Source organism: Somniosus microcephalus, chromosome 22, assembly GCF_052327205.1.
Source record: "Somniosus microcephalus isolate GS21.2 chromosome 22, FLI_Smic_1.0, whole genome shotgun sequence".
Classification (NCBI taxonomy): Eukaryota; Metazoa; Chordata; class Chondrichthyes; order Squaliformes; family Somniosidae; genus Somniosus; species Somniosus microcephalus.
In genome coordinates this window covers 14,970,728-14,982,929 of record NC_141008.1, presented here as the reverse complement: position 1 = coordinate 14,982,929, position 12,202 = coordinate 14,970,728, and the positions used below count along the sequence as shown (strand labels likewise).

General features: G+C 44.3%; 1 protein-coding gene across 1 annotated transcript in view; it reads left to right on the top strand.

The window, feature by feature from the left end:
- The window catches only part of rfc2 (replication factor C (activator 1) 2), a 37,671-nt gene that overhangs the window by 9,431 nt on the left and 16,038 nt on the right, over positions 1-12,202 (top strand). The window contains exons 2-4 of the mRNA XM_085964205.1: positions 1,385-1,454; positions 7,564-7,605; positions 9,586-9,692. Coding sequence (XP_085820331.1) covers positions 1,385-1,454; positions 7,564-7,605; positions 9,586-9,692 — 219 coding nt within the window. The remainder of the gene's footprint in view (positions 1-1,384; positions 1,455-7,563; positions 7,606-9,585; positions 9,693-12,202) is intronic.

Below are 12,202 nucleotides of genomic sequence, written 5' to 3'. Positions count from 1 at the left end.
GCTCTGCCATTCAATAAGATCATGGCTGATCTGATCCTAACCGCCAATCCACTATCACAGAACCATCTCCTGAATCTAACAGAATTAGACACCCGAAATAGGAGCAGGATCAGGCTACACGGCCCCTGGGCCCGCTCCGCTACCCACAGGGCCATGACCGATCCGAACCTAGACTCATGTCCAAATTCCTGCCCGCTCCCCGTAACCCTTAATTCCCTTTACTTCTAGGAAACTGTCTATTTCTGTTTTAAATTTATGTAATGATGTAGCTTCTACAGCTTTTTGGGGCAGCATATTCCATGGACCTACCACCCTCTGAGTGAAGTAGTTCCTCCTCATCTCAGTTTTGAAAGAGCAGCCCCTTATTCTAAGACTATGCCCCCTAGTTCTAGTTTCACCCATCATCGGAAACATCCTCCCCGCATCCACCCGATCCAACCCCTTCACAATCTTATATGTTTCAATAAGGGTAGAAGGTCATGCGCACGGGAGATACACAATTTGGACCTGGGACCAGGGAAGAACCTGGAGTGGGCTCTAAAGTGGACAAGGAGTGACCAGAAGCAGATTGGGAGCTAGCCTCAAGCAGCCTCGAGGTGGCCCATTGAGTGGAGAGCAGCAAGAATGGAGTGGGGCAGAAGGGTTAATGGTGTTCGTGAGGCACAAGATCACAAGGATTTGATGGAGTAGATGGAGAGAAACTATCTTCTCTGGTGGGGAAGTCCTGAACAAGGGGCCATAACCTTAAAATGAGGGCTAGGCTGTTTAGGGGTGATGTCAGGAAGCACTTCGCACAAAGTGTAGTGGAAATCTGGAACTCCCTCCCCCAAAATGCTGTTGAGGCTGGGTCAATTGAAAATTTCAAAACTGAGCTTGATAGATTTTTGTTAGGCAAGGGTATTAAGGGATAGGGAACCAAGTTGAGTAGATAGAGTTAAGATACAGATCAGCCACAATCTGATTGGATGGCGGAGCAGGCTTGAGGGCCTGCATGGCCTCTTCCTATTCCTATGTTCCACCCTACCTCTGTAGCCTCTTCCAGCCTCATGTCTACTCTTGACCCCTGAGTTTGGCCTTGTTTGTATCCCTACTTCCCTCTGCTCCACCCTCCAGGGCAGAGCCATACTATCTGGAATTTTCTTCCCAAGCCCGTCTGTCTGTCTACTCTGTCCATCTTTAACAAGCTTCCCTGACACCCATTTCTTGACCATCTCTCAACTTGCCTACAAAAGCTCAGCGTCCCTTCCTTGCTTCCTCCGTGAAGCATCTTGTGATGGTTTGCTACATCTTATTACTGCAAGTTATGGCTGTTGGAACACAATCTTTTCAATGCATCCAAACTTGGATTTAAAAATAATTCTGATGTTTGCACTTTGTTAAACAGGGTTGAGAAATACAGACCACTGAAACTGCATGACGTTGTGGGGAATGAAGAAACAGTCAGCAGGTTGGAGGTAATTTCTCGCACTTTTCTTTTCTGTAATGTTTAAAGAAGCAAATCTTAAAGTTGACAAGTTACATGGTGAAGAAAATTCACTTTCTTTACCTGCCCCACCAGTGCTAATGCATCAGCACCTTTAAAAATAAATACGACAGGAGACTTTGGTTCATCCGGAGGTTGTATGTCTGGAAACCTCGATCTATCGGCAGAAATCAGGAGCCGTTTTGTTAGGTTTTTTTTCTTCTCGTGGCTTTTTTTTCCACAGTCAGGCTCTGGAAAGTCTCTCTGAAGCTGTTGCTAAGCTACAGAGACGCTTCCAAGGTACGGGCCGACTATTTAGAAGCTGTTGCTAAGCAAGTGTTTGTTGCCAGATACGGAGATGAAAACCTCCGTATCCTTCAACATTAGCGCTGGTCTGTCCGGAAGTTTTGATAGATCAGCGTCCCGTCGGTGCCGGATATCGCAAAGTTTCCTGTAATTGATCTCCTGTAGTACTGCACTTAGGAAGTCACGGTCAAGTGCCGTATTCAGGACAAGGAGGATTAGCAGGTGGTGAGGGGGGCGGGGGGAGCGTGGTGGAGAGATCGTTGGACCTGAAAGGAGGAGACCGATGGGAGTGGAGAGGAGGGGGAAAGGAAGAATTTGGAGGGGGACCGGGGGTTTGGGGGGGGGGGGGCGGCGAGATAGAAGTGAGGGAGTTGCGGGAAGCTCCCCTTCCTTGTGCAGGCCCTGGGTTTACATACCAGTGGGACAGGTTAGGATGAGCTTCCCTTCCCAGGCTGTAGATTTTCTGAGGGATTCTGTTGAGCTGCAATTAGCCCTGGGTCCTGGAGTAGAGGGAAGCTGAGCTGCCTTTCCCTCTTCGAATCATGAATGTTTTATCTCAGTGAGGGAGTGGGGTTACAGTGAGCTGCCTTGCCATCGATTTTCATCTGCGTACTGGAGCAGGGAGGGGGCGGAAGGTGCTTTCTTTCGAAACTGGATTTTCCTCTGGGGGTGGGAGGGGTTGCATGGAGCTGCCCTTCCTTCTTTGATCCTTTTGTGCGTCTCGGTGAAGAAGGGGGAAATGAATGAGTTACCCTACCCTCTCTGACCCCTCGCGTTCGATTTCATTGTTGGCTTATCCTCTCTGAGACGTGATTTTCTGTCTCCGTGATGGCGGAGTTCCTCGCTGATCTGTCACTGGGGGTTTGTAGCTTTCTGTGCATTCCTTTTGCGTATATTACGAGCTGTGCTGTTCATTGGGGCAGAAACTATTTCCTTGAGTGTGTCGGGCAGCAATGATGTCGGTGCTGGTACTTCAGGACACGTACGGGCTCACAAACATCAGCACTCAGAAGTTTTCCACTGTAAAGCTGACAAATGAGACTTTGATCTGTTTGGAAAGCTGCCAAGGCAACATGTACAGGGCCTTGGTGAGACCACACCTTGAGTATTGTGTGCAGTTTTGGTCGCCTTATCTGAGGAAGGATGTTCTTACCATGGAGAGAGTGCAGCGAAGATTCACCAGACTGATACCTGGGATGGCAGGAATGACGTATGAGGAGGGATTGGGTCGATTAGGCTTATATTCGCTAGAGTTTAGAAGAATGAGAGAGGATGTCATTGAAACTTATAAAATTCTAACAGGACTGGACAGACTAGATGCAGGAAGGATGTTCCCGATGGCGGGGGAGTCCAGAACCAGGGGTCACAGTCTAAGGATAAGGGGTAAGCCATTTAGGACAGAGATGAGGAGGAATTTCTTCACCCAGAGAGTGGTGAACCTGTGGAATTCTCTACTACAGAGGACAGTTGAGGCCAATTCATTAAATATATTCAAGAAGGAGTTAGATATATTTCTTAAGGCTAAAGGGATCAAGGGATATGGGGAGAAAGCAGGGACAGGGTACTGAATTTGGATGATCAGCCATGATCTCATTGAATGGCGGAGCAGGCTCGAGGGGCCGAATGGCCTACTCCTGCTCCTATCTTCTATGTAGCAGAGCTCTGTTCCTTTGGATATTTTAAGTAAATAGGTGGAGCTAGAAAAAACAAAATGGTAGGGATAGTTCAAGGCACTGAAAATCTCATCCTTTCCTGGAGATCTCCTGCTATTGGGTTGCCTGGTGGAGCTTGAATGAGATTGAAAAACTTCCGGCGGGGGGGTGGGGGTCGGTGAGGATGAGAGAGAGAGAGAGATAATGAACATTATTGGGGAGGTGAGATACCCTCTTTGTACAGAGCCAGACTTGCGGGTGGTAAGGAGGGAATTGTTAAGGGAGAGATGATATATAGCGCATGTATCGAAGAGGCCCAGTGTTATGTTTCTCAGTTTTCCTGCTTGTGCTGACAGCGTTTTTTGAGAGCCCCCAAGTGGGCAGGAAGATTGAAAAACAATGGTCATCACTCATCACTGTGACATACTTATTATGGGATTTGTCTTTTGAAAATAAAACCTGCAGGCACAACTGGTTCTGCAGTTAAATATTGACATGATTGGAGTTCCCATTGACAAAGCTTCACGTAGGTGTTTTCAATGTACAGGAAACTTTCTGGTATCCGGCACTGACAGGACCGAGCTGGTGCCGTACCATCAAAACTGCTGCAGAAACCAGCGCTAATGTTAAAACATACGGAGCTTTTGAGCTCCATGTGAATCAACAAACCCTGCAGCTTCAAAACAGTCGGCCGCAGCTTAAAAGCGTCTCTGTAGCTAAGCAACAGCTTCAGCTAGACCTTGCAGAGCCTGACTGGAAAAAAAAGCAACGAGAAGTAAAAAAACTTATAGGCAACGGCTCCTGAATTTTGCCGGTAGAGAGAGCTTTCCGGACATTTAACCTCCGGTTGAACGAAAGTTTCCTGTATTTTGAGATGGAATGTTGTGACCCATTCAGCATTTTAATACGTAATATTTTTGCACCCAAATGATTAGTTGGCAGTTTGAATTTTAAGGTGGGAGGAATCACAATTTTCCTGGCGTCTACTCCATCTTGAGCTTGTCTCCAGGGATAGTAGCTTCCTTTGGCTGTGGGAGGATTCCTCTTTTTAAAAAAAAATATTCATTTAGTTTTACTTTCATTCTTCATCGAAAGATAGATCATCTAGATCATCGAAACTTATAAAATTCTGACAGGTCTGGACAAACTAGATGCAGGTAGAATGTTCCCGATGGTCGGAGAGTCCAGAACCAGGGGTCATAGTCTAAGGATAAGGGGTAAGCCATTTAGGACAGATGAGGAAGAATTTCTTCACCCAGAGAGTGGTGAACCTGTGGAATTCTCTACCACAGAAGGCGGTTGAGGTCAAGTTAGATATATTTCTTAGAGCTAAAGGGATCAAGGGGTATGGGGAGAAGGCAGGTACGGGGTACTGAGTTTGGATGATCAGCCATGATCTCATTGAATGGCAGAACAGGCTCGAGGGGCCGAATGGCCTACTCCTGCTCCTATCTTCTATGTTTCTATGTTTCTTCCCTATTGTAAAGATACAAGAGCAAACACTGGTTTCTCTGTAACCACAAAAGTGGGACTTTATCATCAAGACAAGGCCAATTGTCCAAGTGTTTTATAGGCAACAGGTGCATTGAAAAAAACAACAGATTGGTCAGGAACGGGGTTTCGGTGATCTGGAAATGAAAATGGGAACCACTCACGATCTAAGAGTTATTTCCATTAGCAGTAACACAAACCATCTTCAACCAGATGTTTCCTACATTACACAACAGTGACTGCACTTCAAAAAGTACTTCATTGGCTGTAAAGCGCTTTGGGGCGTCTGGTGGTCGTGAAAGGCGCTATAGAAATGCAAGTTTTTTTTTAGATGCACATCAATTTTTAACTTTGATGGATTTGGACAATTATTAGCTGTGCAAATTTGGAGAACTAATAGTGCATTTATATTACAGGAAACTTTCAATTAACCGGTACCTAAATAACCGGAAATGTCGGTTAACCGGCAAAATTCAGGAGTAGGCTCAGGTAACTTTTATTACTTGCCTTCCTCCATGTGTTGCTGTGCAAGGGTGTGGCTGCAGCTGTTGCTAAGCTACAAGAGACGCTTGCAACTTGTGGCCATTGTTTTGAACCTGTTGCAACAGGGTTTGTTGCTTTATACGGAGCTCTCAGCTCCGTATCTTTTACTATAGCTTTCGGTTACCTGGAATTTTTGATGAACCGGTACCACGTCGGTCCTGTCCGTGCCGGATTTTAAAAAAGTTTCCTGTAGTGTGTTACTGCCAACAGTAGCCTCAACTTTGGAAGTTAGCACCACCACAGAAACAAGCTGGCATCAGTGTCGCCAGAGAAGCTAAAAAGCCTCTCTGAGGCTTCTGCAGCAGCCCTGAACACCACTGGACACCTCCCCCACCCCCCCAGCCTGCAGGCAGGATAAATTGTTAGCCTGCCTGTGCAAGCCAGTTACATGGTTTTTACACTACTTGTATAGATCAGTTTCTAACCTAGCAGAATGTGCACAGTCAACAAATCAACACATGCGACTGAGAAACAAGCGTGCAGCAGTTGTTCCTTGGTCTCTGCCAGTGCTTTGAACTCCATTCCACCCTATAAATATACCAAGTTCGGAGCACCGCGAGCCAACACGTATTGTAGAAGAAGTTCTGCAACATAAATAATGTGTAAAACTAGTTTCCATGTCAGTTAGGCCTTCTGCACATAGTGTGCAAAGTTCAATTCTCCTCCTCCTCAAACAGTCTGAGCCAAGGAACTGCAGGAGCAAAACTAAGTTCTTTTGAAATATGTCAGAGCTGCTGCTGAGCTTTTTTCTACAGTTACAAGTGATTCCCCTTGGAGATTAGCTTCTGTTTCTGAAGCCTTTTGAAATGAGTTGGCATAATGGTTTGGATGCTGTTAGTGGCTATAACCATGCTGCACAAAACTGTCAATGAATGTTCAGTGTTTGACACTCCAGAGAGGTCACAAAGATGGTTAGTTCAGTAAGGGATACTTTTCAAGCCTACTCACTCAGAGGGCCATGTGCTCAGGATAGGAGGAGATGGGGAGAAAATTAGCCGGGAAAAAGCTTGGAAACAAGGACGAAGGTTAGTAATGACTTACAGAAAAGAAGGAGCTTCATTCTGTGCCTGACCTTTGCTATCCCTCACTGCGAGGTGTAGCACAGATCAAGTACTGACACTGGGTCCTACTGACACTGGGCCCCACTGACACAGAAGCAGGCAGTCGCTTCATTCCCAAGTGCACTCTTCTCTGGCTATGATCACCAGAAAACTTGTCAAAATTTTAGCTCTATAAAACACTCTTCCAACATAGATTAGCAAGGATCAAACTCTTTTTATTTGTCAAATAAAGCTTGTTGGGTGTTTTTGGAAGGGTGGAGATTAGTTTCTGGAGTGTGTCTCCTTAGCGATTTAGTCTATGATTCAACAATCTCAGGATAGTTGTGTAGTACGAGGGCCTTGTTTCCTGGACCTTGTCTCTGTATGCTCCAGTAATGTCATGAGTATTTGAAGTTGGAGTTGAAGGGCTGCTTTGATGGGAGTGGAATAAATGCACCCATTGTTGATGCATGGCTGGTTGGAGTACATTGAAGGAGCATGATGTTTCTTTGGGCAGAAGGAGGCAAGTTATAACATCTACCAATTATACATAGAATATCATCAGCAGTTATTTGTGGAGAGCTCCACAAACTCCCTGCAGCCAGAGAAGGATGTTTGTTGTTGGCGAGAGCTAATAAAAAGATGTAATTTCTCAAACTTTTAATCATCTTCATTTGCAGAAAACAACCACGTTTCGTGGTAACCTGGTAGCCCCAGGCTGCCAAAACGCTCGATTGAGTATTGTATTTTAAACAGCTGCCAGGCTAGTTACCTGCCTTTCCTTGTAAACTGAATAATCAAGCTTTCAGTTGTGACTTTGACTACATCATTGGTGGGGGCTGGGCTACCAAGTTTGATGGTAGCTTCTTTGCCCATCAGTGAGCTATTGAATTTCCACCCCCTTCGGTAGGTGTTGCTGAGTTAATGTCCCATTGGTCTATTAAAATATGTATTGCAGTGTTCCCACGGTTTTGCATGATCCAGCACTTCCAAATGAGTTCATTGTTGAATTTGCAAATGCATACTGTCCACATTTGCTTTAGTAATCTCATTGTGTCATCTTTTACAGGTGTTCGCAAGGGAGGGAAATGTACCCAACATCATTATTGCAGTGAGTATGAATCATTCAGAGAAACGCCTGTTTCATTCTCTTGCAGGAATGGCTGATAGCAACATATTGAGATATTTCCAAAACACACAATTTTGTAAATCAACAGAAAGGTTGGTCAAACTGAAGGATATTAATGCCCAATGCGATGATGAGAACAGGAAATCAGACATCATCTTTTAAGTTGTGATGATAACAAATCTGTTCTTGAACTTGTATTTCCACTGCTGTCAGTTTGCATCACTTCCCCCCCCCCCCCCCACCTTTTTAATCTACTATTCCTACCATTTCATGTTTTAACAGTGATTAGTGACCAGGGTTTCTTGATCTGGTAGCTGCCCACATGGCAGCTGTCTTTCATTCTGCCAGCGTACTTTACACTTTATCTCGAGCCATCCTTTGTTTCTTAACCTGTCCCATTACCACCTCCCCTTTTGCCTTGAATATCTCGCAATGTCTCTTAACCTCTCCTGCCTTCTATCCTATCACAGACCTTCCCTTTTGTTCTTTCACCTCCCCCCTTTCCCAGCCCCGACACTTGCTTAAAATCTGTTCCATTTCCTGCTTTTTTTCAGTTCTGACGAAAGGTCATCGACCTGAAACGTTGACTCTTGTTTCTCTCTTCACAGAAGCTGCCTGACCTGCTGAGTGTCTCCAGCATTTTCTGTTTTTATTTCTTGATCTGGATGCAGCCTTGCACAATGGTTTTACTTGTGCTTATAGGGGCAGACAAGAACTACCACCATTTTGACTTGTGCATCACATTCCCATTGACTAGGAAGTTTAATTTGCATCAGTTAGCTTCAAAAATAATGCAAAATTTGCCAGTAGTCATAATACCTAAAAAAGGGAGAGGTCACTAGTAGAAACCCAGTAACTGGCCTTGAGGTAAGTCCTTGGTGACCACCTTTCACAGAAATCACAGAAACCCCACAGTGCAGATAGAGGCCATTTCGGCCCATCGAGCCTGCACCGACACATATCCCACCCGATCCCCGTAACCCCTACACCAACACATATCCCACCCTATCCCCGTAACCCCATGTATTTAATCCCCCTAACACTAAGGGTCAATTTATCATAGCCAATCAACCTAACCCGCACATCTTTGGACTGTGGGAGGAAACTGGAGCACCCGGAGGAAACCCACGCAAACACGGGGAGAATGTGCAAACTCCACACAGACAGTCGCCCGAGGCCGGATTCGAACCCGGGTCCCTGGCGCTGTGAGGCAACAGTGCTAACCACTATGCCACCCACCCCTATAGGTGTAAATTGTGCCTTGATGATGGTCTAAATCTTTTATTTTCATATAGCTAGAATGTTTGAGTGGTAAAGAACTAATTTTTGATTGTACCTTCACATCATATATGCTTATGAAATCCAGTGTTGACATTCATAGAAAGACATCATCGACTTTCCTAATATTGTGTTTCGCTGTCAGAGCGGGAACCATTTAGCCCCGAATATTTGTTAATTTTTTTTTCATCATTCGTGAGTTGAAAATTGACAAACCTCACTTTTACCATTCACAGCGAGAAGAATTGTCTTCGGATTATGTAGAAAATACACATTGGGGATTGGTGGTTTATGGGTAATAAACCTCATTTGGTTATACAGCGGGTGCCACTCAGTAGTGAATTTTCTTTATTTCACTGGGACACAACATGTATGCAATTGATGTGCACTATAAAATATTTTGTTAACAGGTTTAAAAATTATATTCTGTTTAACGGGATCACGTGATTTGGATGGAGTAATGATAACAGGGTCTAAATCATCACCATGTTTGTATTGACAATCTAATTTTTTTAATGTTTGTTAAGGCCACGAGTTATTGCTCAATGCTAACACCTTATTACAAAAACCAAAGATTCTAGTGCTTGCTATCAACATCTGTTTTCTATATTGATTCTCCTAAGTGAATGGTTTAACCTATTGCATATCTTCATACGTTAACCATTTATATGTATTGCCATCAAGGGTCCTCCTGGCACTGGAAAGACGACCAGCATCCTATGCTTGGCACGGGCGCTATTGGGTCCTGCATTAAAAGATGCCGTTCTTGAACTCAATGCTTCAAATGACCGGTAAGATGCATGAGGATATTTTGTATTGAGGTGGTCACTTCCAGTGCCTGTAAAATGGATCAGACAGATACTAGTACACATCTAGCTGGGACGTCAGAGTAAGGAGTTTCCAAAGGGGAAGGGGAAAGGAAATGAAACATTTTCTGGTGTATCACTCCATGCTGCTCTCATTCCAGTACAGAAAAGCTTTTTAATAAGGAGCATAAAATGCAGTTCAGAATGTTTTGCCAGGATAGTTTACGACTTGGATTTTCTTTCCACTTGCACAATATGTGGTGTTGCTGTGAAATATTGGCCCAGTAATTCCTGTCACAATGCGTGAGTACGGACGGGGTACTCACACGTGTGCCCGGAGGAATTGCCGGTTTTCAGCATGCACAGCACATGTGCTGAAAACCGGCATTTCCTGTCCTCTGACCCAAGGGGTTAAGAGGCAGAACGCGCGCGACTGCACAGGCAGCGCGTGCGCAGTGAAATTCCTTTTTTTTTCCAGAGTTGCGCGTGTGTAAAGGCCTCCGGTCTTTACGCATAGAAAAACCACACATAAGTACTTAGTTTTTCAGGTAAGTGGGCTTTTAGTACAATGGAGAAATTTTTTTTCCACAGGTTTGTTATTTTTAAAGAATTTACAGTAAGGTAAGTTTAGTTTTAGCCCCGATTTTTAAAAAAAAAAAAAAAAAAAAAATTCAAATTTTAGAATGATTGTTTAAAATAGTTTTTCAGAGTTCTTTATTGTTCATTTAAGTAGTGCAATGTTTTTTTAAATTTTCTTTCAGGTTTTAAGTAGTGTTTTGGGGCCAGGAGTTTTCATGAGTTTGACAGCTCTTACTGTCAAACTCATGAATGAACTTTTGCAACCTCCCATTGGTTGCCCTGTGCTCACGTGATCCCAGCCGGCTCATCGCACTAAGTACGCCGCTGGGTCACGCACAGCGCGGCAGGACCTCAAGCGGGCTAGTCAGAGGAAATGCAATGCGGGTCAGAATTAAAATGTCAGCGCGCTGGGTAAGTGAACATCAGGGGCTTGCACGTGTGGCAAGCTCCCGATCCTAATTTCAGGGCCATAGTCTTTTCCCAATGTTTTTGTGCTAAATCCCTACCCCACCTTTGTGTTGCTTCAGTCAAGACTAGTTATCGGAACAGTGAAGACAGTGTCCTGCTGACTGTTAACATTGGCAAAAGCATTATTAAATATGAAAATGAATAGATACAAGACAAAGCATCCCTTGTTGCATCCCATCCTCCCATGATAATATTGCTCTTGCTTTCTACCGATTTATGTGTAAAGTGAACAAATGGATTTTGTAACTTTAATCAAGTACAGCGTGTAGCTTTTATGCTGCAATTGATAGTGATGAAACTGTATAAGGTAATCACTTATTCTCAGCATTGAGCCCATGTGATATCTCATTTCACAATGTGGAAAGATGCAAGAAAGAACTTTAATTTGTGTAATGCCTTTCTCGTGCTTCATAGCCAATGATGTACTTCTGAAATGTTGTAGCTGTTGTAATGTAGGCAAAGGTGGCAACCAATTTGTGCACAGTAAAGCCCCACATACAGCAATGACACAAATGACTAGACGATCTGTTTTTTGTAGTGTTGGTTGAGCGGCACGTGTTGGCCAGGACATTGAGAGAACTCGCCTGCTCTTTTTCAAATGCTGCTGTGAAATCTTTTACGTCCACCTGAAAGAGCAGGTGGAGCCTCTGTTTAGCATCTCATCTGAATGACCGCACCTTGGACAATGAAGCACTCTCATTACTACACTGAAGTGTCAGCCTAGATTATATGCTCAAGTCTCTGGAGTGGGGCTTGAACCTGCAACACTCTGACTCCAATAAAAGTGCTACCAGTGAGCCAATACACTAAATATTGGTTTAATTTATTGTAGAGGCAGAAACCCTCATCACATTTAAAAGGTGCTTGGATGTGCACTTGAGGTGCCGTGGCCTGCAGGGCTACGGATCAAGCGCTGGAAAGTGTATTTAGGCTGGATAGCTCTTGTTCAACTGGCGCAGACACGATGGGCCGAATGGCCTCCTTCTGTGCCGTAAATGTCTAGGATTCTATTCATCTATGCACAAACTTATGAGCAGAGGGCAGGAGAAGTCTATTATGCCTGTCGACACTCAACGGTCTGATCTTGTGCGCTGCCCTCCGCAACTGCTGTTGAATATTCCGGAGAAGCCAAAAAACTGTCAGTGTTCCTGTGCTTGTTTTCAGGAAAACATTTCTGAGAAAATCTTTCCCCTCCCTGACTCCATAAGGCACCGGAGCTAAATTCAGAAAAGTTACCATGACTCCTCACTAGGCGAACTTAACTAACCCATATACTCCTAATGCGCTCAATGATCATCTTCAGGAATTTGTCAACTCTCATTTTAAATGATTGTAACTTATCCACGTTTACCGTATTCATTAGTAGCTTGTTCCACAGGGCAACAATCCAGTACTGGAGAAAATTAGGTCATGAACAAAACCTAGGGTTTGCAGAAACTGCCCCCCAT